Source organism: Hemitrygon akajei, chromosome 18 (assembly GCF_048418815.1).
Source record: "Hemitrygon akajei chromosome 18, sHemAka1.3, whole genome shotgun sequence".
In the NCBI taxonomy this organism is placed as follows: domain Eukaryota; kingdom Metazoa; phylum Chordata; class Chondrichthyes; order Myliobatiformes; family Dasyatidae; genus Hemitrygon; species Hemitrygon akajei.
Window position 1 is genome coordinate 36,993,607 of NC_133141.1, and position 26,435 is coordinate 37,020,041.

The 26,435-nt window shown below is 45.0% G+C and overlaps 1 protein-coding gene across 5 annotated transcripts in view; it reads right to left on the reverse strand.

Annotated features, from left to right (window-relative positions):
• LOC140741325 (oxysterol-binding protein-related protein 7-like) overlaps positions 1 to 26,435 on the reverse strand; it is a 123,836-nt gene that overhangs the window by 15,716 nt on the left and 81,685 nt on the right. For all 5 annotated transcript variants that reach the window (XR_012102046.1, XR_012102048.1, XR_012102045.1 and 2 more), the window contains 6 exons: positions 13,538 to 13,791; positions 10,918 to 11,055; positions 8,258 to 8,321; positions 4,868 to 4,946; positions 2,609 to 2,753; positions 890 to 1,034 (listed from right to left, as the gene is read on the reverse strand). Coding sequence is in view for 1 of the 5 variants with exons in the window: in XM_073071409.1 (XP_072927510.1) it covers positions 890 to 1,034; positions 2,609 to 2,753; positions 4,868 to 4,946; positions 8,258 to 8,321; positions 10,918 to 11,055; positions 13,538 to 13,791 (825 nt within the window). In the remaining 4 variants the exon portion in view is untranslated. The remainder of the gene's footprint in view (positions 1 to 889; positions 1,035 to 2,608; positions 2,754 to 4,867; positions 4,947 to 8,257; positions 8,322 to 10,917; positions 11,056 to 13,537; positions 13,792 to 26,435) is intronic.

Here is a 26,435-nt window from a genome sequence, read left to right on the forward strand (position 1 = left end):
CATCGCTTGGGTTATTGAACAACAGTCCGAGGATAGCACTGGTCAGCCTGCAAGCGTTGAAATGCTTTTGGCGTCAACGTAACATGCCTACAACTTCATAACACTAACCCGCAAGATTTGAACTGTGAGGGAAAGTAGACCACCCAGAGGAAACCCACGTGATCACGGTGAAAATGTACCAACTCCTTAGACAGCAGCAGGAATTGAACTCTGACTGCTGGTGCTGTCGAGCGTTACGCAAACCACTACGGGTTGAAATGCCGCGAAACTGGGAGTTGCATTATGCAGTGACGGTGCTCTGCAAAATGGTCACCCAGCCTACACTTGATCTCGTACTGATGCAGAGGAGGCCACATCTGGAGATGAAATAAGGTGGGAGGAGATGCACTTAATTAGTCTGAGCTGGTAAGGCAATTTGGGTCCCTGAATGCTGGCGAGGAAAGAGGTGTTGGGACAGGTGTTGCACCTGATATGGTGGCAGGGGAAAGGCTTGGATAATCACACTCTGATTGGGCAAACACGAGGAAATCTGCAGATGCTGGAAATTCAAGCAACACACACAAAATGCTGGTGGAATGCAGCAGGCCAGGCAGCAACTATAGGAAGGAGCACAGTCGACGTTTTGGGCCGAGACCCTTCATCAGGACTCAAATGTAAATGTTTCGGCCCGAAACGTTGACTATGCTTCTTCCTATAGATGCTGCCTGGCCTGCTGCGTTCCAGCAGCATTTTGTGTGCGTTGTCACACTTCGATTGGGACTGATTTAGTGCTTACGATGCAGGAAATGCAAACGATTGCCTTGGGATGCTGACCATGGCAAGGGAACGCAAGCTTCAGCAGCTGCTAACCTCACTGCTAAAGCGTCGACGGCAACACGGCAGCTCTTACTTGGTTTCCAAATGCATTTAGCAGTTTGTGGGCCACCACAGTAAACTCCCTCGTGCCACTTGCCAAACAGCTGATGGACAATCCTCCCATTCTGATCCAGCACCGAGCCTTGCACCTCATTTACATTTGAGCTCCAGTACTTGGTCTGGAGATAAAAGAGAGAACACACCCAGTGAGAGTCAGAGTCATGCAGTGTTGACAGGCCCTTCAGCCCAACTGTTCCATGCTGACCAACCTCATCTAAGCTAGTCCCAATCCTTCTCAACTTCTATCCATGTACCCATGCTTAAATGTTGTTGATCTCCTGGCCTTAACTACCTCCTGTCTCTTTGTTCCACTGACAGTGATCACCAAACCTGGGCAACACGCACAGAAAAAAAAAAAATCAATGAGCAACTATCTCCTCTCTGGTTCAAAATGGTTTCCTTCAGGTTCCCATTGGATGAGGAACTGGGGGTGGGGGTGTACGGGAATCTCATTGAACCTTACTGGATACCGAAAGGCCTGACTAGACTGAACATAGAGAGGATGTTTTCTCAAAGGAAGGATGTGCTGGCATTGGAGAGGGTGCAGAGGTGGTTTATGAAGTTATCCAGGGAATGAAAGAGTTAACATACAAGGAGCATTTAGTAGCTCTGGCCTGTACTTGCTGGAGTTTACTCTGTGTGTGTGTGTGTGTGTGTGTGTGTGTGTGTGTGTGTGTGTGTGTGTGTGTGTGTGTGTGTGTGTGTGTGTGTGTGTGTGTGTGTGTGTGTGTGTGTGTGTGTGTGTGTGTGTGTGTGTGTGTGTGTGTGTGTGTGTGTGTGTGTGTGAGAGAGAGAGAGAGCGAGAGAGAGAGCGAGAGAGAGCGTGTGTGTGTGTGTGTGTGTGAGAGAGAGAGAGCGAGAGAGAGCGTGTGTGTGTGTGTGTGTGTGTGTGTGTGTGTGTGTGTGTGTGTGTGTGTGTGTGTGTGTGTGTGTATGTAGGGAGAGAAATCTCACTGAAACCTATTGCATATTGAAAGGCCTAGATAGAGTGGATATGGAGACAATGCTTCCGATGGTGGGGAGCTCTAGCACTAAAGGGCACAGCCTTAATTCAGGGACATCCATTTAGAACAGAGATGAGGAGGAATTTTGTTAGCCAGAGTGGTGAATTTGTGGAATTTATTGCCACAGACAGCTGGGTATATTTAAAGCTGAGGTTAATAGGTTCTTCATTATTAAGGGTGCTAAAGATTACAGGGATTGAGAGGAATAATGAATCAACCATGATGGAATGGTGGACCAGACTCAATGGGCCGAATGGTCTAATTGTCCCCCTATGTCTTATGGTCATGGATAGAATAGGGTTGAAGAAAATGTCAACCATGATAGAATGGCAGAGCAGACAGAATGGGCTGGTCTAATTATGCTCCTGTATCTTATGGTTCCCTAAACCTCCCCCTTTGCGACTCAGTCCTATACTGTTGAGTTCTTGACTTCCCCAACCCTGCGAAAAAGACTGCATATTCACCTTATCTATCCCCCCTCATGATTTTATACATCGCCATAAGATCAACCCTCAATCCCCTACGCTCCAAGGAATAAATTCCCAGTCCATGTAGCTTTCAGCTCGAGAACTGTCAGTGTCTGAGTAAGAGCAGTAAAGGACGTGGCATTTTGTGTGGTCAGTGTCGTTCTCCACCCGCCCTCACGCTGCTAAACAAACATAGCTGAAAAGCAGGCAGTCAAGACACACCTTCAAGAAGGTTAGCCTGCAATGGCAGACACTGCTCTTGGTGTTGGTGATCACCACCTCGCCGTAGTGTTCGATCCACCGCTGGCCGCTCAGGATGTTGTGGATACAGGAAGTCACTTTGTTCCACTGGTATTGATCGCCAAACCTGAACGACACACACAAAGAAACACAATCAGGAAAAATAATTAATTCAGAAAAGGATTTAGGTCATAGGACCACAAAACACAGTAGTTTTAGGCCATTCGGTCCATTGAGTCTGCTCCACCATTCTATCATGGCTGATTTACATTTTCTCTCAACCTTCTCTCTGTAACCTCTAAGAAAGTACACCCAAGCACTTTAGAAGATGGACAAGACTGCAGCTTCTGGAATGAAAAAAACTCAGTAGATCAGGCAGCATCTGTGGAGAAGTTTCAGGTCGAGTCCCTTTATGAGTCTAGATGAAGAGTCTCTACCAACAACAATGACCACCCCTTTCCCTCCACCAATGCTGCCTGACCCAGAGTTCCTTCAGCATCTTGCTGGTGGCAGGTGAGTCCACGGATGTCCTGGCCCACATGTCCCTGGGGCAGCTCTTTGCTGGATAGAAAACCACAATGTGGGTCTGCTCGGGAATAACCCCAGAACAGACCAGTCACCTGGCAGGTCTGGGCACAAGTCCGGCCCCAAATGGTGTTGGCTGAAGGAGGAACGACTGCCAGCACACAGTGAAGGAAGATATAGTGACAATGTTTCAGACATTTGTATGGGAAAGGTGCAGACGAATATAGACCCAATGCAGGCAAATGGGCCCAGTGTCAGGGTCAGGATGGACAGGAAGGGGCAAAAGGACACACTTCCATGCTGTACTCGTCTATGAGAACTCTGGGGATAATTTGTAATTGGAATTGGTTTATTATTGTCTCAAGAACCGAGGTACAGTGAAAGACTGAAGAATTGACTGGTGGTGTGGGACTTCATTCAGACTTCTGCATGTCCTGCCTGATGGAAGCCATGAGAAGATGACCTGGCTCACAGTAGGGATCTTTCACAGTAGCTGGCAGTTCCGTGGCAGGCACCAGTATTGTTCTGAATGGGCAGAGAGATTAACCTGCATCCGCATCCAGACCAGTGGATGGGGCCTGGGACTGAGCTGTTCGGACGAGCATGCTTCTGGAATTGAGCGAGCGATGACCTCAGGGCAGTTAAAGAGCTGTCCTGTAACCGGTCAGTGCTGTGGGACCATCAACCAATCTGCTAGATAAATAGTGCAGGTGGCAGGGTGTGAAAGGAACCATCAATGTCTCGGGTCCAGATCCGAATCGGGGCAGGTTGTGGGAGCTTTCTGTGTCTACACAGAGTGTGGTGGACACAAGGTGTTAGATTGCAAAGGTGTGGCAGCAGCTGTAAACTGAGTACTTTATGTATCATATGTACATCGAAACAGTGCAATGCGTTGTTTGCTTCAATGACCAACACAGTCTGAGGAGCAGCCTGCAAGTGTCCTGACGCTTCTGGCATTAACATACCATGCCCACAACTTACTTTGGAATGTGGGTGGAAACCAGAGCACCCAGAGGAAATCCACATGGTCGCAGGGAGCATATACAAATTCCTCACAGACAGTGGCAGGTAACGGTGCGTTAACCACTACACTACCGTGGCGCGCCAAAGTCTGAGCATCTGGGAGGATGTTCACTCAGTCATAGGGAGAACCTGCACACTCCACACAGACAGCGCCAGGCGTCAGCATTAAACTTGCGTCACTGGAGATGCACAGCCAGTTGGAATATGGAATCCAGAGACTAAAGTGGGCCGAAGAAGATGGGAGCGTGGTGTGCGGTAGCCGGGAGAAGAGATGGGCTAATAGAGGCTGGGCGGCACCACTGAGCAGGGAGACAAAAGGCACTGTTTTTGGGATCAGTGGGCCCATTGACAGTGGAAGAGGGTTGGGGCTGGAAAAGGTGGGGGAGTCCACAGGAGCCTGGAGTTGGCTGGATTGTGGAGAGTGAGAGGTGGTGGAGGGGATGGGGAGATTGCTGCTCCTCAGGGAGCGGTTGGAGTTGGCAGAGCCTTGGACAGGGCACAGCACAGCGAGATTATTGAAAGTGTAAGCTGCTGAACCTTGACCCTCTGTGCTCCTGCTCTGTACATTGAAGGTAGGGGTGTGTTCACTGGTGGGTAACTGGCCAGACTGAACCTGTGACCTCTGGTCCTGCCTCTCCAAACAGTTACCTTTCATTTGTTCTACAGGAGGGATTTGAAAACTTAGCTACTCACGTTGGCAAGCTCACGTTTACCATCCCGACGGGGACGATCTCAAGGGATTTGCCCCAGAACTTGTTCTTCCACCTCACGTCTGAAAACAGAAGGGGAAGAGTCACAGGATCAGATTTATTGTCACTGACATTGGTCATGAAATTTGCTGTTTTATGATAGCAGTACAGTGCAGGCATAATAAGTTATAATAAAAATAAATAGTGCAAAAAGACAAGAGATGGGAGCAGATTTAGGCCATTCAGCCCATTCAGTTTGCTCTGCTATTCCATCATGACTGAGTTATTATCCCTCTCAACCTTGTGAGAGTTAGAGGAATAACGAGATAGTGCTCATGAACATTCAGAGATCTCATGGCAGAGGCTTGGAAATTTGTTGATAGCACTGACGATTTGATGGTGTTGAACACTGAGCTGTAATTGATGAACAGCAGCCTGACGTAGAAATTGCTGATGTCCAAGTGGTCCAAGGCTGAGTGGAAAGCCAGTGTGATTGTATCCACTGTCGAGCTGTCGTGGGAGCAAAATCAGCCCATTCAGCCCACTGAGTCTTCTCTGGTATTTCATCATGGCTGATTTATTATCCCTCTCAACCCCACTCTCCTGCCTTCACCTCATAACCTTTGATATACTAATCAAGAACCCATCAACCTCTGCTTTAAATATACCCATTCACTTAACCCCCACAGCCATCTGTGGCAAATAATTCCACAGATTCATCACCCCCGGCTAAAGAAATTCCTCCTCACCTGTTTTAAGGAGATGTCCTTCTATTCTGAAGCTGTGCCCTCTGGTCCTAGACTGTTCCACTTATGGAAACATCCTCTCCATATCCACCATTAGGTCTTTCAAAAGTTGGCAGGTTTCAATGAGATCCCCCACTCATTTTTCTAAACTCCAGCAAGAACAGGCCAAGAGCCAAACGCTCCTCATACATTGACCCTTTCATTCCCAGAATAATTCTCCTGAACCTCCTCTGGAGCTTCTCTCATGCCAGCTCCTCCTTTCTTAAGGGGCCACAAGCTGCTCACTATATTCCAAATCAGTCTGACCAATGCCTTACAAAGCCTCAGCATCACATCCTTGTTGTTTTTTCTAGTCCTCTCTAAATGAATTCTAACATTGCATGTCTTCCTTAAGACCACTCAACCTGCAAGTTAACCTTTCGGGAATCCTGCACAAGGACAAGTCCCTTTGCACCCCGATTTCAGAATTTGTTCCCCATTTAGAAAATAATCTGCAACTTTATTTTTTTCTACTAAAATGCATGACCAATGCTTGCTTCCACCTCTTCCCTAGCAGTGTACTCCTAGCATCTATCAATGTGCAAAACAAATAAAAACTTGCCTCATTAATCTTCTTGAAGATCCACCCCCCCCCCCACCATCTTAAAGCCCTCTAACATCTGATATTTCCATATTGCATCCTCATTGTCACATGTCCACCTGCATCCCGCATGGTTTTGTCTCTTCAACCACTGGGTGCCCTCTGGAGATGCTTGTGGGTACTTGCAGTGAGTGGACTACCAAAGCCTGTGATAAGCCAGCAAACACTTCCCTGACAAATTCAGTGAAGGGCTCAAATTCTTCTGAGATGACAGACAGCAAAGCCCAGGAGCTGGAATCTGCAGCCTGTGCACTGCCTAGTTAAGCCACAGTAAAAACAAAAGGCTCGCTCTTGTGAATTATTGCATCCCTTTGCAAAGGTGCAAATTAAAGATTAGTGGATGATGGAATCATTCAGAGCAGTCTACAGTCCTGCAGAGTGGGCAGCAGGGTAGCATAGCTGTTAGTTTAATGCTATCACAGAGCCGGGGACCCTGATTCAATCCCACCACTGTCTGTAAGGTGTTTGCATTTTTGATCCAAGATCGCATAGGTTTTCTCCCACATTCCAAAGATGTATGCGTTGAGTAGATTAATGGATTGCATGATTAATTAATTGATTGGGAAGCAAACACTGATTGGGCCAGAAAGACCTGTTATCGTGCTGAATCTCCAGAACGAGCCTCATCCACATATGGAGTGCCACCACCATCTAGTGGTGATCCAGGAAAATGCCAGCAGGAGAAGGAACCGCAGAAGTCAAGCGTCCCGAAGACTTCTCTCAAACTTTCTCACCACAACCATCTTACCATGGGAGTGGAGCTGACCTTAAGTAAACGGGAAACCATTCCACCTACAGTGACTACACCTCAGAGCCAAGTTCACTCAAACCTCAGCAACGCTCACTGATGGTCGCACTCAAGAGACTGATTAATAGTGAGAGGACTGACAGACTCTTACTAGAGAATGGGCTGTACACGCAACATCTGCAGGATAAAGGTTCTGTCTGACCTCCCCTCTGACGATGAAGATTCACAACACAACCCAGAAAACCCTAACCAACCCCTTGGCAAAGGCAGATATTAGATTCAAACTTATTTATCACGTGGACATCGAAATGCGTTTTTTGAGTTAACAACCAACACACCCAAGGATTTGCTGGGGGCAGCCTGCAAGTGTCACCACACCTCTCGGTGCTAACACAGCCTGCCCAGTGTTCAGCATTACAACACAAGCAGCAACAGCAAAACAATCCCCTTTCCCACCTACTCACACACCAACCCCATGGGCAGGCCGTCTCCAGTTCTTAGTCCCCGACTCTGACATTATTGGTGGAATTCATGTCTGCCCTCAATACATCAGAACAACCTTTGCTTGATTAAGACCTCAGTCTTGGCACAAGCTCATGGCTCACTGGGCGGCAGTGATCCCTACTCTCCCACCTGCTTGAGACTTGGCCACCAACACCAGCTCTGCAGCATTCTCCAAATTTACTGGGGGGGGGTGTGGGAGAAGCAAACCAATGCCAGTGCCCTCCCCCAGACCAACACCCTCAGCACTGAGGCCCTAGTTCCACCCAAATGGCTACCCAGTGCAGGCTGCTTCACTCGCATTTTCCTCCACAGACATTGCCTGACCCACTGAGCTCCATCATCTTTACTGCATGCCTCCTGAAGCAGACTCACAATTCTGAACCGAAGGACCCACTCGGCGAGATCCCACGGGAAAAAAAATGCAATATCCTCAGTGAGGTGCTGGACCATGATACCTCAGTGAAGGAACATCATGGGGCGGTACTGGGAACTCACTGGAGCCCTGTGCCAACGGTGGGAGGGTTACTCCACCCAAAAACCACCTACCCAGACCGTCAGCATTTCTGCCCCCTCGGTGAAAGTTTGCAGATCCCTCAATGGCCTCGTCGGTTACCTCAGAACCCAGAGAACCAGAGACAGAGCAAGTCATCGTCAATCATGAAAAAGAGAAAAATAACTGGGAACTCAGCACAAGGCTGTTAATCCCTTCCCTCTCCCACCCCGATGTTGTTGTTCCCACTCCCTGACGCTGCTAACCTTGCCAGAAGATGAAGTTTTCCGATTCAGCATGGCAGACCGAGACCGGCGGGTGATGACTAACCTGCAGAAAGACAGGAAGCATGATGGGAGGTGTTACATCAGGAGTGATCCGCCTTCCCCTTCACCACCCTCCTCCTTTTCCCCGAAGGCCCCTCTTTTTCAGACTCTGATGCAGTTAATCCATGTACATCAAAACATACAGTGAAATGTGTCATTTGTGTTAACAACCAACACAACCTAGGAATGTGCTACAGGCAACCTGCAAGTGCTACAGACAGAGACAACACAACAGGCTCGTCTCCACCTCGGGCAGGGGACACAGCAGCCCAGAGCGACTTCTTCAGCACTAGACTTTGCTCTCATTTACACTTCCCAAACGTCATATACCAAACAAGTCACTCACTTAGAACCCCAGGTTTCCTTGGCTACGCAAGTCTACTGGTCCCGCCAAACTCACGAGATTGAGACGGCTCTCCCACCCCCAAACCCTGTTACAAATTAGTGCCACTAAATGAGACAGTACACTGCACACAAGTGAAGGAATATTTATGAATCTTAACTTAAGGGTTAGTAAAGGACAACAGAAAAGGGCCCATTTTAATCAACCAGTCAAACATGCGCAAGTTGGAGCTCATCTTGAACTTCTCTGTCACTCACACACTGGGCGTTCGGTCAGCGTGAGAACACACACCACCTTCCGAACATCGCTCGCAATCCATCTTGAACAAACTGGTCTGCCACTGGGTCGTATCCTACAACTGGTTCTCCCCAGTGTCTTCCCTCTTCATCTCCCACCAAACCAAAAGCCCCAAGCCCAACCTTAGTGTCCCTCATCAGAAACACTTCCTCGCCGTTCTACCATCCTAATCAGATGGCAGATATTCCTCATTGTCAATAACCCAAACAGGTTGAAAGCAGAACAGACTGCTAAATGAAATATATACAGCACAACAGTAAAAATATGAACCAGGGCATTTCACTGGGGTGTGTAGAAATTTATTCCTCTAGAGGGGAGCAAACCTCTGGACTTTCCTACCCCTGCAGGTGCTGAAGGCCAGATCACTAGATATTTAAGGTGGAAATAGATATTTAAAAGATTGAGGATTGTGGGGAATTTCCCCAAAGAGGAACCCAGGACAGTGTAGATCAACCTCGATCATATTAAAGGATGGGGCAGACTTGAGAAGCTTAATCCTATTTTCTTGTGTTGCAGGTCACAGTAGAGTCCAGTGTACCTCTGTCCAATCTGTAACATGGGGTAACTAAGGTGGCAGACTGTGTAGAGCAGAGAGAAAGTAGGCTTGGGTGAAAGGTTTCACACCGACACATTAACCAGGTTTCTCTCCCCACAGATGCTGCTGAGCACATGGGGTCTTTCCAACAGTTTTACTGGGTCTTAGGATGATCAGCAGTATAGCCCCAACTTGTTTCAACAACAACAATATGGACCAGAAGGCACAGCCTCATAGTACAAAGGTGGCCCTTTAGAACAGAGATGAAGAATTTCTTTAGCTATACAGGGGTGAATCTGTGGAACTTACTATCACAGACTGCTGTAGAAGCAAAGTCATTGGGTATACTTAAAGCGGAGGTTGATGGTTTCTTGATTAGTAAGGCTGTCAAAGGTTACAGGGAAAAGGCAGGAGAATGGGGTTGAGAGGGATAATAAATCAGCTATGATGGAATGGTGGAGCAGATTGAATGGGTCGAATGGCCTAATTCTGCTCCTATGTCATATGGTCTTGACGACTGACAAGAATAAGTTACGGTGTAGCACAGGCTGGATATTTGTCACTCAGACTGCCAATAGGCTTGAGTTGACTTCAGGCGAGGCAGCTCTTGGAAGGGTAGGGTAGAGGTGTACATGAATCTACCACAACCTAGATTGGAAGGATAGTACTGGAGAAGATCAGTAATAACGTACTTTGCTCCAATGCCCTTGCTAAAAAAAATTGGACTGGATCAGCTAGTGCCACAGTCTCCCATAGCTGGATGGTTTAATTTAATACAGCTCACAGCCCTACCTTACAACCTAAGGGCTAGTGGTCAAGGTACCTTCAGTCACTCATTCAACTGGAACAACCTGCGCCAATAATGACTTAATTAAGACCATAAGACATAGGAACAGAACTAGGCCATTCAGTCCATCAAGTCTGCTCTACTATTCCATCATGGCTGATTTATTATCCCTTGCCCCTATTCTCCTGCTTTCTCCTCGTAATCTTTGACACCCTTATGAGAACCCATCAACCTCTGTTTTAAATATACCCAACAACTTGGCCTCCACAGCCATTTGTAGCAATGAATTTCAGAGTCACCACCCTCTGGCTAAAGAAATTCCTCCTCATCTGTTCTTAGAGAGATGACTTTGTATTCTGAGGCTGTGCCCTTTGGTCCTAGGTTCACCACCATTGAAAGTATACTCTCCACATCCACTCTATCTAGGCCTTTCAATATTCAAAAGTTTTCAATGAGATCCCTACCCTCATTCTTCTAAACTCCAGCAAGTACAAACCCCAAAGCCATCAAATGCTCCTCACGTTAACCCTTTTATCCCCGGGATCATTCTCATGAACCTCCTCTGTTGACCTGACTCAAACCCCAAGATCTGAAGGAGGGGGAAAAAAATAAGGGAAATGATCTACATATAGGAATACCTGCTCTCCAATAAACCGGAAGCCCTTGTCTTCTCGCATACATTCATACGTTTCGCCAAGAACGGGGTTAAACGGCTTGCAGCGTGCTCTGTAATAAGCTGAGGCATAGCCCGATACAGCAAAGGCAGCGACGTAAACCTATAGGGAGAAAGGATCGAACTGTAAGAGATGCGAGGCTGAGGGAGGGGTTGCAAAGTGCCACTCTCATCTCAAACCTCCTGCACTCTGAATTATACAAACTTGCAGCAATATCCAAAAGTCCCACTTCTAAAGTCCTGTCCCTTCTGCAGAACTTGATTCCCCATTTTCTCCACTCCATAAAATCCCATTTGATGCACAGTATGTCCAAGCAGACCTGTCAACTTTTATCAATGGTTTTTGTCCAGTTTCTTGGTCATCTCTAAATTTTGAAGTGTTCATTTTTGTTTTCACTTGAAGATTTCACAGAATTTCAATTTATAAAAAAATTGCAACAAAGTCTCATTTAATATAATCCTTATATTTGCATACAGGTAGTCCCCGAGTTACGGACAACTCGTACTTACGAACCGAGGAAGGAGAACGCCGTCCGCCATTTTAAGTCGGATCGCGATGCCGTCCGTTATTTTCAGTCGTTGCCGTTGACACTGTGTTGAGTGTTTAACTTTGTATTTGGCTTAAATTTTTCTTAGCAAGATTCACCCTGACCCCGCCCCACCCGTTCCGGCTAGTGGCGCAGTGAGATCAGCGCCGGGCTGGAGAATGGAGGTTCCCAAGTTCGATCCAGTGACAGACCGCTCCCGTGCCGGGTTGATTTCGATCCAGTGACTCCTGTACCATCTGTGCCGGGTTGATGTCGAGCTCACAACTCGACCTCGTAAAAAAATACACTGCCACCTCCAGTTTAAATTCCCACGCGGAATATTGTGGAGGATCAAATACCCAAACCCACTTGTCCCATTTAGCCTGGCTCAGTGCGGTGCAGTTTAGCACCCAGGGAATTCAGTGCTGTGGTCTTTAGGACCCAGCGGACCTCGGGAGCTGGCGCAGGTCGGGACCCACCACCCGCAGTGTTTCTGTTCCATTGACAGGAAGTGATCGTGATTGAAAATAAAGTGGAAATAATAAAGAGTTTGGAAAGAGGTGAAACACCATCAGTCATTGGAAAAGCGTTAGGCTACAGTTGGTCAACGATCGGAACAATTTTAAAGGATAAAGTGAGAATAATGGAGGATGTGAAAGGCCCTGCCCCGATGAAAGCTACAATTATTACTAAGCAACGCAGTGCTTTAATTATTGGAATACATATGTTTCTTAAGTGTTTTATATGCATAGAAAGGTAAAATATATACAAACATACTATATACTAAGACAAACGTTTGACTAACTGACGCTAAATAATACCGGATGTACTTGTTCCGACTTACGTACAAATCCGACTTAAAGACGGACTCAGGAACGGAACTCGTACATAACCCGGGGACTGCCTGTACTCTCTTCTGTTACCCTTCCCCTGCCACCAATGCAAATTCTGGCTCACTTAAAACCCCATTTTCTGGGATGTGTTCTGAATTAGAGCCCCTCCATTTTCCCTGCAGAATCGCCTTCCCATTGAATATTGTTCAGGGTTTACACCAACCCAGGAAGCAACCCCTTTCATTCATTTCCAGAACACAAGGACTGCGAGCAAGATCACCCACTTACTGCCCTTATAGTTTAGGGTCAACCATATTGCTGTGTGTCTGAACCACCAAGTCCAGACAGTACAAAGGCGACTAATATCCTACCCCAAAGAGCTTTAGTGAACATGATGGTTAAGGAAGTATGGTTGTTGTATTATGGTTGACAGTGTTTTAATTTTACTAAACTTAAAAGTTCCCAGCTGTTTCAGTGAGATCTGAAACAGTCCCAGTGCTGAGAAACTAGCCTTAGAAGATGTGAATTTCTATAGCATCTTTCAGAACATTTCAATTGGCAGTGCAGCCACTGAGGTGTTTTCTGAAACACGATTTCTGTTCTAATGCACACAGTGGCCACTTTATAAGATACAGGAGTGAGTGAGTGAGTGAGTGAGTGTGCGTGCGGTCTTCTGCTGCTGTAGCCCATCCACTTCAAAGTTCAATGTGTTGTATGTTCAGAGATGCTCTTCCACACACCAATGTTATCAAGTGTGGATGTTTGAGTTACTGTCACCTTAAACCAATTCGACTATTCTCCTCCGACCTCTCTCATTAGCAAAGTGTTTCCACCTACAGAACTGCCACTCACTGGATGTTTTTTTATGCACCGTTCTCTGTAAACTCTGGAGATCAGCAGTTTCTGAGATACTCAAACCACCCCATCTGGCACCAACAATCATTCCACAGTCAAAGTCACTTGGATCACATTTCTTCCCCATTCTGATGTTTGGTCTGAACAACAACTGAACCTCTTGACCATGCCTGGATGCTTTTATGCATCAAGTTGTTGCCACATGATTGGCTGATTAGAGGTGCACGTTATTGTAATTATTGCATTATTGTAACATCTATGCTCATTAAGATAAATACATACAGAGGAAGACATTGGAGTTCTTTGCGTCTGAAGGGCAGACAGCACCTAGCCAGTTAACTCAACGCACAGAACAGATGGGTGAACTCACCATGCGTTCGAATGGATTGGCAGTCCTGCTCGCTGTGTCCAGCAACTCTGTGAACTCCAGCTCCTCGCAGAGTCGCTGCAGTGTGTTTAGCGGCTCATTCAGCTGGACCGGCATGGAGACCTTCGACAGGTCTTTACCAATATTGTTCTTCAGGATATTCCAAAGACTGACATTGCCCAGATTTGGGCCAGGAGCTGGGAGAGATGTCCTCCTTTGAACGGTGCTAACAGGAGCACAACTTGCAACCTCCTCAACTTTGGAAAAGAAAAATTGTATTTCTTTTAAACATATATACTAGTATCTTATTTTTCCCACTCCCAACACCCCAAATCAAATGACTAAAACAGTAAAGACAGCATTGAGGAATCAGATCTTAGAACATAGGCTCAACATCATGGGCCGAAGGGCCGGCACTGTGCTAACTTTTAGACTATAAGACACAAGGACAGAAGTAGGCCATATGCCCATTCCATCAAGTTTGCTCTACCATTCCATCGTAGCTGATATATTATCCCTCTCAAACCCATTCTCCTGCTTTCTCCCCGTAACCTTTAATGCCCATACCAATAGAGAACCTATCAACCTCCACTTTAAATGTACCCAATGACGTGGCCTCTACAGCCATCTGTGGCAATGAATTTTAACCTACTCTAGGACCAAAGTAACCCTTCCTTTGCACATAGCCCTCCGTAAATGAACCAACCCATGAACACCAGCTCACTTTTTTTGCACTCAAGTTTTTTAATACATTTCTTCCTTGTGAGTTATGGTATTTTTATGTATTGCACTATATTGAAGCCGCAAAACAACAAATTTCATACGTGTCAGTGATAATAAACGTCCAGATTTCAACTGCACTCCCCTAGCTTTGATACTCTCCACCTCTAGTTCCTCAAGGAGGAAGGTGTGTGGCCTCCACTTTCTGATCTCTCTACATCCTCAAACTGTGTCTTCAGCTGCCTAGGCCCCAAGACCAGGAAATTCTCTGCCAATACTTCCTCTCTCCTTGCAAGCACTCTCCTGACTCAATCTCTCCTTGTGACCTGGTATTAAGCAGAGTTCACTAACCACTCCTAAAATGCACCTTAGGATGTTGAAGATTCAATATTGCATTCAGATTTATTTATCACATGCATTAAAACATACAAAATGTACCAGTTGCCTAGGGATGTGCTAGGAGAAAGTGTCACCACATACTCTGTGATGGTGATTCACTACTTGGCCTATGGGCCCTTTTGTTGTTTACTAATCTCTGCTTTCTAAATACAGCAGCTGCCATGTGCAAGATCAAACAGCTGTAAGTAAATACTTAAACTAATACTGTTTTATTTAGTCTCTGGTCAGAACCAAGAGTCAGTTTCCAGTTCTTAAAATGTAAATTGCAAGGAGCAATCAGTTTGAAGTTAAAACAAAGTATTGTCTATAAAGCAGCTTAACAGATGCTCTCTCCATATAAGACCAAGAACATGAGACAATGGGTTGTTTAATTTGGCTTGTTTCAAATAGAAAAGCTGACTCTTAAGTTGCTTAGTTCAAAGAAGCGTGAAGAGCAGATGGATGGTATCATTTAGCATATCAGTAAAAGATGTGTTTATAGTTAGAAGGTTTATGTACTCAAGTTAGCTAGCTTCACAGTATTTACAGCTTTAGTTGTGGCCTGCATCTCCGAGATGCATTGAGACAGTTTGTGTAAAAAGGTTATCTGAGGAAATATCACATGCATGTGAAGTCACCCAAGTGGAGAAAAAGGGTAGGGATATCTAGAAACGTGAAAGAAACAGGGAGTGAACTAGAATCCATTCCTCTGGCTTTGGATTCTGTGACAGCCAATTCATTCAGCTGCATTGTTGGTTTGTCTTTTTAGTTTATAGGAATTGTACCCGTGTTTATCCTTTCTTTTAGAAATGCTTAGATAGAAACATTGCTTTAAATGTGTTTTAAGAATGCTGTTTGGGTTTAGATGTGTGTCACTGAAAGTAAATGAATTGTGTTTTAAACTACTTCATTAGCTGGAAGCATCTTCTCCTTGGTAGTGAGGAGGGACCCACCACTTGAACAGTGGGTATCGGCAGCTAAACACCCCATGGAGAATAAACAGGGAAGTGAAGTAGTCTTTGAAGATTTGATAATTCCAGTATAATCTCCTTCTAGTGAGGTTATTTGTAGCCATTTATATCTGATAGGGCTTAAAGTCTTCATTTGAGTTTAGAACTTCAGGGTCAGCAAACCCAATACCATCACAATTCCAGCGACAACATATCATGCTCACAATGTTCGGCAGAACACAACAAGCACCAAAACGACAGCTCCTTTTCTTCCTCCCACATGGTCAGCTTTCCAACTCCAGGGCAGGACTCTGGCCTCCAGTCTCTTGGCTTTGACCATCAGGCTTCAGTATAATCATTTGTCAGAAGCTCTCCATGGTGAGCCGACATTTGTCACTTGCTTGGGCACAGAACAACTATAATGAATAGTTGCCCTGTGTGCCACAAGTGCGGTTTCTTCATCTGTCTAACATCCTGCTGAATATCTAAGCATCCAAAGCACTGGCAAAACTAAAAACAGGAGTAGTTTGCTCAGTCTCTTGGGCCTGTTCTTCCATCCATTATTGCACAAGCCCCATATGACCATTTACCAGAATGCTGCCTGGATTACAGGGAAAAGATCCAAGGTTGGACACTTTTTTTTCCTCTGGAGCAGCAGAGGCTGGGGGGAGGGGGCCTGATAGATAAAGTTATGAGAGGCATAGATTGGAAAAGATTGTGACTCTCTACCCAGAGGATAGAAGTGTCTAATAGTAGACAGCATGCATTTAGGATGACAGGGTGAGGAGTTCAAAGGAGATGTACAGAGCAAGTTTCTCTCCTCCTCCTCCACCCCTCTCACACACAAATGCAGAGTGGCAGGTGCCTGAAATGTGGGGTGGTGGTGGTGAAGGTACAAGATGGAGCCAATTAAGAGGCTCTTAGATAGGCACATGAATGGAGGGACATGGAATATTTACACAGAGAAGCCTTTAGGTGGTATTAGCTTAATTGGTTTGGCACATTGTGAGTCAAAGGGCCTCTCCTGTGCTGCACTATCCCCTCGGCTATGACTTATTCCCCATTTCTGTCCAGAATATTGAGGGCGAACTTCTCCAGCCCTTTGCACTGAGCGTTCTAAGGATTCTTCACCTCTCTCCTCACTAGTCCCAGATGGGCAACTCCATGACCCCTTACTGGTGTGGACGAGTTGGGCCAAAGGTTTGGCTGATCCTACTGTCCTCGACAAATTAGTCAGGGGATGGAAACATCAACCCCCTCGTGCCCTGTAAGACTCTTGTAGGTCTTACCTCTGAACTCAACTGCAGCATGCACAAGACTACTTAATATTTCAAAAACTTGGGACAAAAATATGCATTTCTGAGCACCAAAATTGGCAGGTGTTAGAAATTAATAACTTAAGCATAAAGCATCAGATGATGGCTTTGCAGATCAGTTAATTAACATTTCAAATATAAGACTTATTGACAAAGTAAGGTTTAGAGGAAATACACCCACTGGTGGAAAAATATTTACATAATACCTTTAATCTTGTTATTTCTGTCAAAAATTTACATTGTGTTAAAAGGTGACTAAACACTACCTATGGAAGCTTTAAAGAACTTTATGATGGTGGGGGCAGAATTGGAGAGCTTGATGATTAAGTCACAGCTATCAGCTATAGGACAGGGGTGGTGGGGGGAGTGGACTGTGCCCAGCATGCAGAGTTCTGGAAGGGGTCACAGAAAGCATGAAATGTTTTTGCAAAGAAATGGAGATTATTGGAGCCTCCCTGCCCTCTATTGTGGACCTGTACTCTTCCAGGTTGAAGAAGAGGGTGGGGAACATCATAAAGGACTCCTCCCATCCTGCGCACGGTCTGTTTGATCTGCTTCCGTCTGGTAGGCGCTTCAGATCCCTCCAGACTAAGACTAATAGGCACTGGAGAAGTTTTTTCCCTACTGTGGTCACTTTGCTGAACAGTTAACTGCCGGATAACTGTCAGCTAACTATTACTTGGATTGCACTGCCTGTACGTATAATCTATATTTTCATTTATATCTATCATTATTATTGTTATGAGCAGAGAGACAACATCTGCCGGAAGTAAATTCCTTGTATGTGCATAGGTACTTGGCGATTAAAGTCTGATTCTGATTACAGCAGGCGCAAGGCAGTGTCGTTGGATAGCTGGGATTATCTCAATAAGAGATTATAATTTTAGTTGCTTTGAAAAGGAATTAAAGCTTCTTTGCAACCGCACACCAATATTAGGTTCTATGCAAATATAGCAGTGACTTGCATGTGATATGATCAACTCCACCTCCCGCCTTGTGCAAGGTTGTTCAACAGATCATGAAACCACAACTCCACCACCAGGGGGAGCATTTGAGCCTATCTGCTGAATTTTTCAAGCACTTGCATGTTTTTGCCAGACCTTGCTTGTGGATTTTCAAATGTCTGCCCCTACAATCATTCCTGTACTCCCCACTAGAACAGGAGAAAAGTGGCGAAGCTAAAGTAAAAGGCAAAAAGGGCACTCTAATATAACACGTCAGGCAGCATTGGTGAGAAATAATCAGGTCAATGATTAGAACCCTCACTTGACACAAGGTCATCAAGCAGAGATGTCAACTCCATTTCCCTCTTAGCGGATACTGCCTGACCTTCGAGTAATTCAAGCATTGTGCTTTTATTTCGCATTTCCAGTTTAGTGCTCTGTGACCAAGGTCTGCTCATACAATACTGCACAAAAGTCTTAGGCACATGTAAAAAAAATTCTGTAAAGAGCAGATGCTTTCAAAAATAATGCAAAGTTTCTAAATATCAGAAAATTACTGTAAAGAGCAGTAAGCAAAAAATAAATCAAATCAATATTTGGTGTGACCACCCTTTGCCTTTAAAACTGCATCAATTCTCTTAGGTACAGTGCCATGCAGATTTAAAAGAAAATCGGCTGGTAGGTTGTTCCGAGCATCTTGGAGAACTTGCCACAATTCTTCTGCAGACTTTGGCTGCCTCACTTGCTTCCGTCTCTCCAGGTAATCTCAGACAGCCTGGATGATGTTGATATCAGGGCTCGGTGGAGGCCACACCATCTGATGCAGAACTCCTTGTTTGTCTTTTCACTTTATGAACTTGGCCACGTGTTTGGGGTCATTGCAGTGCTGCAGAATGAAGTTGGGACTGATCAGACACTTCCCTGATGGCATCGCATGATGGATGAGAATCTGCTTGTACTTTGTATAGCATTGAGGATTCCATTAACTCTGACCAGACCACCATCTCCATTGGCAGAAATGCAGCCCCAAACCTGCAGGGAATTTCCGCCGTGCTTAGCTGTTGGCTGTAGACACTCATTCATGTAGCACTTTCCAGCCCTTCTACGGACAGACTGCCTCCTGTCTGAGGCAAAAGTTTCAAATTTTGACTTGTCAGTCCAGAGCACTTGCTGTTATTGTTCAGCACTCTAGTCCTTGTGTTTTTGTACATAAATACCTTCGTTTACAATTTGGAGGAATGGCTTTTTGGCGGCAACTCTTCCATGAAGCCTACTTTTAGTAATACAGTAGAGGGGACTACTTGGATTCCAGTGGTTTCTGTGAGTTCAGAGCTGATAGCAGCGCGTCAGTTTGATGTATCTCTCATCTGCTGCATTCAGTTTCCATGGCTGACCACTTCTACTCTGGTCTTCAACCATGTCCGTTTCTTTGTGTTTCTTCAGAAGAGTTTGGATAGCACATCATGAAATTCCTGTCTGCTACAAAATTTCTGCTTGGGAGAGATCTTGCTGATGCAGGATGACCACCTTGTGTCTTGTTGCTCTGCTCACTCTTGCTATGGTGTAAGAATTGATGATTTGAAGGTCAAATTGTCACATCTGCTACATCCTCACCTTTTAGTCTGGTTGTTCTTCACCCACTTTGATTCCTTCTACACCATTATGTTTCAGTTAATCAGCTTAGTTCATTCAATTCATGGTGGCATTGATCTGTTTGTTATCTTTGTTTAATCATGCACTGGACTACATAACAACAACATAATCAAATTTTTATCTGATAAGTGGTCTATTAATTAATACGCAAACACGAGGAAATCTGCAGATGCTGGAAATTCAAACAACAACACACACAAAATGCTGGTAGAACACAGAAGGCCAGGCAGCATCTATAGGGAGAAGCGCTGTCGACGTCTCGGCCTGAAACGTCGACAGCGCTTCTTTCTATAGATGCTGCCTAGCCTGCTGTGTTCTACCAGCATTTTGTGTGTGTTGTTGTTTATTAATTAATATGTTACTTTCTTTAACAAAATACAAAACTTTCTCTAACACTTAACTTTTTGTAAAGTGAATGTTTGGAAATCTAAAATTTGCTGTTTTCTACTAACACTAATGCAGAAGACAAAAAATATTAAACAAAATTTCTATAAAAACTCTAGGATGCCCAAGACTTTCGCACAGCACAGTACCCTCAATGGCCACTTTATTAATAGCTAATTGTTACGTACCCCGTAACTGGGTGTCTGACCAGCAGAGAAAGAAGAATCCGTTGGAGTCTGGTGGTACCAAACTAAAGGTGTTTATTAGTAAACTACAGAATACAATATCAAAAATGCAAATATACATATAAAACAAGTTAGCAGTAATAAACCTAAAAGTGTAGGAATAATAATAATCAATAATAAACAAGCTCTATCGATGTCTAGGGGTAAATGAATTGCCATAGGAAAGCAGAGTTCAGTTCATAAATGCTGAGGTGGTTATGGTTGTTGTATTGAAATCGTTAGAGAGAGAGAGAGAGAGAGCGAGCGAGATGTAACAGCAACAGCTGCGTCAGGCAAACCTTTTTGTGGCTTTCTTAATCCGTCGTATCTTTTTGGCCATTCAGTTATGACCCCTCTGGTCTTCAGCTAGACCGTTCTTCTGTGGTGGACTCGTCACTCTGGCATGAGTGGACACACACACAAGTCCCCACCGGCCCTGCTGTAACACAGCTTTACTGACCGATCTCCTGGTTTGGTCTCCGAAGCCCCCACCTTTCTGTGGGTTCCCAACACTCAGTCAGTGTCCACTGGTGTGTCTGAAGGGTGTCTCTCCAGACCTGTCTTTTATCCCCACTCACAGGGTCTCAACTATCCATCAACTCTGAATGACCGCGTCCATCAAATCAGGCCACTCCTGCTATCTCCTGAGGAATGTTAACGAGCAAAGTCCTTGTAGTGGAAGGTAAATAATCCAGGAAGAGTCATAATACAGTAAATCAACAGTCTCTCTCCCCCTCTTATCTGTAGCAAATGTTCTTGCCTGGGCTTTATCTCTCTCTCTCTCTCTCATGAGCAGCATAGCAACAGCAATAGTTCATAGTTCTCGGGGGGGGGGGGGGTTGGGAATGGTTAACTCTGCACCCCATTGACCATCAGGTCTGTTCATCACTCATAACACCCCCATCTTTCTAGAAATTTTCACCAGAGTGAAAATTAACTAATAAAGCATATTACTGAATTACAGAGTTTAACAAAATACAGAAGTGGTCTTAACTACAAGAATAATACAGATACACATTCAAATTAACATCTGGATAAACAATCAGCAAGTACATTATCACTGCCCTTTACATGTTGTATTTTAATATCGAATTCCTGTAACAACAGACTCCAACTTAATAACCTCCTATTTTTATTTTTCATGTTAGCCAAGAATACCAAAGGGTTGTGATCAGTATAAACAATTAATGGTCTCTGTGCTGCACAGATGTAGACCTCAAAATGCTGTATTGCCAAGATAAGTGCCAACAATTCTTTCTCCACAGTGGAGTAATTTCTCTGATGCACATTGAACTTTTGAGAGAAATACGCCACTGGGTGTTCCAGTGATCCGCCCCTGCAGCCTCATCACTTGCATCAGTCGCCAGGGAGAAAGGTTTCAAGAGATCAGGTGCTTTTAACACAGGGTGGTGGCACAATATGGTTTTCAACTTCTCAAAAGCTTCCTGACAAGGACTGCTCCACTCAAATTTTACTTCCTTCTGTAGGAGCTTTGTAAGCGGGAGGGCAATGTCAGCAAAGTTCTTACAAAATTTTCGATAGTAACCCACCATGCCCAAAAACCTTCTCAATGCCCTCTTATTTGTTGGGACAGGAACCTCGGAAATAGCCTGTACTTTAGCCTGCACAGGAGTCAATCGCCCCTGTCCTACCACATACCCCAGGTACGTGATTGTGGCATGGCCAAACTCACTCTTTGCGAGGTTCACTGTGAGATGGGCTGCAGACATTCGTTTAAACAGTTTCTCCCCAGCTTCAATGTGCTCATCCCAAGTGTCACTCCAAACTACATCGTCAATGTAAGCCTTTGTGTTTGTTAACCCTTTAATCACAGCGTCGATCATTCTCTGAAATGTCCCTGGAGCGTTTTTCATTCCAAATGGCAACACATTGTATTCATAAAACCCTGATGGTGTGACAAAGGCTGAAATTTCTCGAGCCCTGTCAGGCAAAGGAACACACCAGTATCCCTTCAGCAGGTCAATCTTAGTGATGTATCTCGCTTTACCCACTTTATCAATACAATCATCCACCCTGGGGAGAGGGTAAGCATCTGATTGCGTGATGGCATTCTCCTTTCTGTAATCTGTACAGAATCTTATACTCCCGTCCGGCTTCGGTACAACCACGCATGGAGATGCCCATGCAGAGGAAGATTCACGAATAATACCAGCAGCTAGCATATGCTCAATTTCTTTTTCCACTAGCTTGCTCTTTTCCAAATTCATCCGATAAGGGGATTGTTTAATCGGCTGGGCTGAGGTAACAATAACATCATGCTCTGTTACTTTGCACCTTCTGGGAACATCTGGGCATAAATCTGCATGCCGGTTAATTAGCTGTGTCAGTTGCTCTCTTTGTTCAAGCTCCAAGTGACTGACTTTTATCAGCTAAGTTGGCCAAAATAACATAGTTCTCTAGTCTGGTGGGTACTATGCTTATCTTTTCAAAACGCTTGGGCCCCTCCTTATCAATCCTTTCTGCCTCATCGGTCTTCGCGACAGCACTGACCACCGTGGGGGTCGCATCATGATAACCCTTTAGCATGTTAACATGAACCAACTGGCTCGGCTTTCACCTATCAGGTGTTTTGATCACATAATTCAGCGAGTCTATTTTCTTAATCACTTTGTACGGCCCTTGAAACCTCGCCTGTAGGGGGTTGGTAACTACAGGGAACAGGACCAAAATCTTATCACCCACTTGAAATTCTTGCTCTCGGGCTCGTTTATCATACCACTGTTTCAGTTTAGTCTGGGTTTGCTTCGCGAACTCGCAAACTTTATGGAGACTTTCACGGAACCTCAAAACATAGTCAATCACATTGACTTGCACATACGGACTAGACCATTTCTCTTTGAGTAAGGTTAAAGGTCCTCTGGGCCTGTGACCAAAAACAAGCTCAAATGGACTGAACCCCAGAGATTCCTGAACCGTGTCCCTCACTGCAAATAACAGAAGTGGTAATGCATCATCCCAGTCATGAGTGTTTTCCTGACAGTAAGTTTTAATCATAGTCTTTAAAGTTGCGTGGAATCTTTCCAACGCTCCTTGAGATTCCGGGTGTTATGCAGAGGCTAGAATTTGTTTAACTCCCATCTGTGTCAACATTTGCTGAAATGCATGGGATGTGAAGGTACTCCCCTGATCTGACTGTATATCTCTAGGTAACCCTACCGTGGTGAAAAATTTAATGAGTACCTTTACTACCGCAGGAGTCCTAATGTTCCCCAGGGGCACAGCCTCCGGGAATCAAGTAGCAGCACACATCATGGTCATGACGTACTGCCGCCCGCTCACAGTTCTAGGCAAAGGACCTACAAAATCCACGATGATTCGGGAAAAAGGCTCCCCAAAGGCGGGTATGGGTCTGAGGGGTGCCTTAGGGATAACCTGATTTGGCTTTCCTACCACCTGACAAGTATGGCATCTTTTACAAGAGTCAACAATATCCTTCCTCATATTTGGCCAATAAAAATCTTTCATAACCCTATCTACTGTCTTCTTTACTCCCAAATGTCCACCTAGAGGTCCCTTGTGAGCCAAGTTCAAAATGTTCTTTTTAGTCTGGTTGTCCTTCACCCAGTTTGACTCCTCCTACACCATTATGTTTCAGTTAATCAGCTTAGTTCATTCATGATGTCATTGATCTGTTTGTTATCTTTGTTTAATCATGCACTGGGCTACATAACGACAACATAATCAAATTTTTATCTGATAAGTGGTCTATTACTTAATATGTTACTTTCTTTAACAAAATACAAAACTTTCTCTAACACTTAACTTTTTGTAAAGTGAATGTTTGGAAATCTAAAATTTGCTGTTTTCTACTGACACACTAATGCAGAAGACAAAAAATGTTAAACAAAATTTCTATAAAAACTCTAGGATGCCCAAGACTTTCGCACAGCACAGTACCCTCAATGGCCACTTTATTAATAGCTAATAAAGTGGCCCGTGAGTGCATGCTTGTGGTCTTTTGCTGCTATCTTTAGCCCATCCAATTCAAGGTTCAAGGTGTGGTGCATTCAGAGATGGCCTTTGGCACACCTCTATTGTAACACGTGGTTGAGTTACTGTCACCTTCCTGTCAGCTTGAAACTCTCCTCTGACCTCTCTCATTAACAAGGCGTTTCCACCCACAGAATTGCTGCTCACTGGGTGTTTTGTGCTTTTTCTACCATTCGTTCTAAACTCAATCATCTACTGTCAAAGTCACTCAGATCAATTTTCTTACCCATTCTAATGTTTGGTCTGAACAACAGCACCTCTTGACACATCTGCATGCTTTCATACATTGAGCTTCTACCACATGATTGGCTGATTAGGTATTTGCATTAACAAGGTGCACCCAATAAAGTAGCCTCTGAGTATAGAATAATAAAGGGATTATTTTGTCACAACACTTAAGCTCAAATCAATCACTGTCTTTTTCTTCTTTGTCAGGGGAAAAACACAGGGCTGCTAAAGGCTGTGATACAAGAGTAAAGTGCTGCAGATGCTGCAAATCAAAAATAAAACCAGAAAACACTGAGCAACACCCAAAATGCTGGCGGAACCCAGCAAGTCAGGCAGCATCTATGGAGGGGAAGAAATAGTCGATGTTCCTGGCTCAGACCTTTCGTCAGGACTGGAAATGTAGGGGCAGAAGCCAGAATAAGGTGGTGGGTGAGAGTGGGAGAGGGAATGGATAAGAAGTTCAAAGGTTTCAAAGGTAGATTTAATGTCAGAGAAGTGTATGCAATATACATCCTGAAATGCTTGTTCTTCACAGGAGTGCCCCAAAGAATGAACGACAGTTAAATGCTAGAACCCCAAAGTCCCCCCCAGCTCCCCTCCCTCCCGTGCGTAACCAGCAGCAAGCAACGACCCCCCCTCCCCCCACTGGCAAAAAGAAAGTATCGGCGCCCACCGCAAAGCAACAGCGAGGAGCGAGGGTGGAAGAGGAAAAGAGCTGAAGGAAGGAAACTAACAGGAGAGGACAGCAGACAATGGAAGAAACAGCAGGCGAAGAGGTGCTAAGCACTTCCAGCACTTGCCAGCTTTGTCATTAAAGACAGTACTTATGAAGGCGAGGGATGTTCTTTCAGGCGATACAGGTTATAGAGTAACCTAACAGAGTTACACCAGGATCCCTCCAGCACATGTGCCCGGGCAGCTCTGAACACACAATATTTCCAGGGTGGAAATAAATGAAGTACAGATGTGTCAGTGCTGCAGACAGCAGACTGTTAAACCTTCTTCTGCTTCCCACATGTTCACAGAAATCTCATTCTACGAATGAAACCACTTCACCCTTACTCAAGGTCCACCTTTCCAAGAACCACAAAAGAGTGTGGCCTCCAGTTCCCCACAAACTCACTTCTCAAATCCAAAAACATCCTGAAGCATCAGTTTTCTTTCCTTGTGTTCTTTGCTTGTTCTCAGTTCCAAAATCTTGTGAGAAAGCAAGGATTGCATATTAATACACTACTCCACTCAGGCCTGAGCTTGTGGCTTACACCAGCCAAGCTCCTGTGGCAAAGCCTGCACACCCTTTGTCCCCCCTTCAGCTGAGGTCACAAAGGCGATGAGGTAGGCTCAACTCAAAGTAGCAGGACAAACTCACACTGACAGAAAGACTTGTAACCAGACACACGCTAAAGGTGGCTGGCAAAGATTCTACAAGCTGAAAAGTAAAGTTCATTCAGAAAGTTTATATTGTCTGCATTACATTATCTAAATCTACACATTCCGAGATCTGTCACAAGAGATCCTGCGGTGAAAAGCACCTCCTAGCTCCCCATCCCAGTGACTTCTATTTCAGTAAGCTCTTGATTAGGAAGTGTCCAGTGTAGACACAATAAAATGGGCTGTCTAATGCTTCACCTTGGGATGGAGGACAAGTTGTCTGAATGACCATGACCATGAGGATGGAGGGAACGCCTGGCAGACTAGTGTAGACTGGAGGGGGCTGCACGCACAGCAGCTGACACTGGATGAGGGAGAGTCTGGGGGGGGGGGGGGGGGGGAGAAGAGAAGCATCTGAAGTGTTACACACTGTTCACAGGAGAAATGTGTCAAAAATTGGGACCAAAAGACTGTTTTTATCCCCCTCCTCTCTATACATATCCTCCTCTCTGCATCTCACACCCATTCCACCCCCCTCCACGCATCACTCCCCCCACCCTGTGCCTCAAGGGATACAGGGAGTGCAAATTCTGTTCTAAAAGGGGATCAGTTATGATGGAAGTCCAACTCCTGTCCTTTTCTCTACACTTATGTTTCAATGTTTATTTAATCAGCTATGATCTTAGTGAGTGAGAGAACAGATTTCAGCTGCAACATCACCG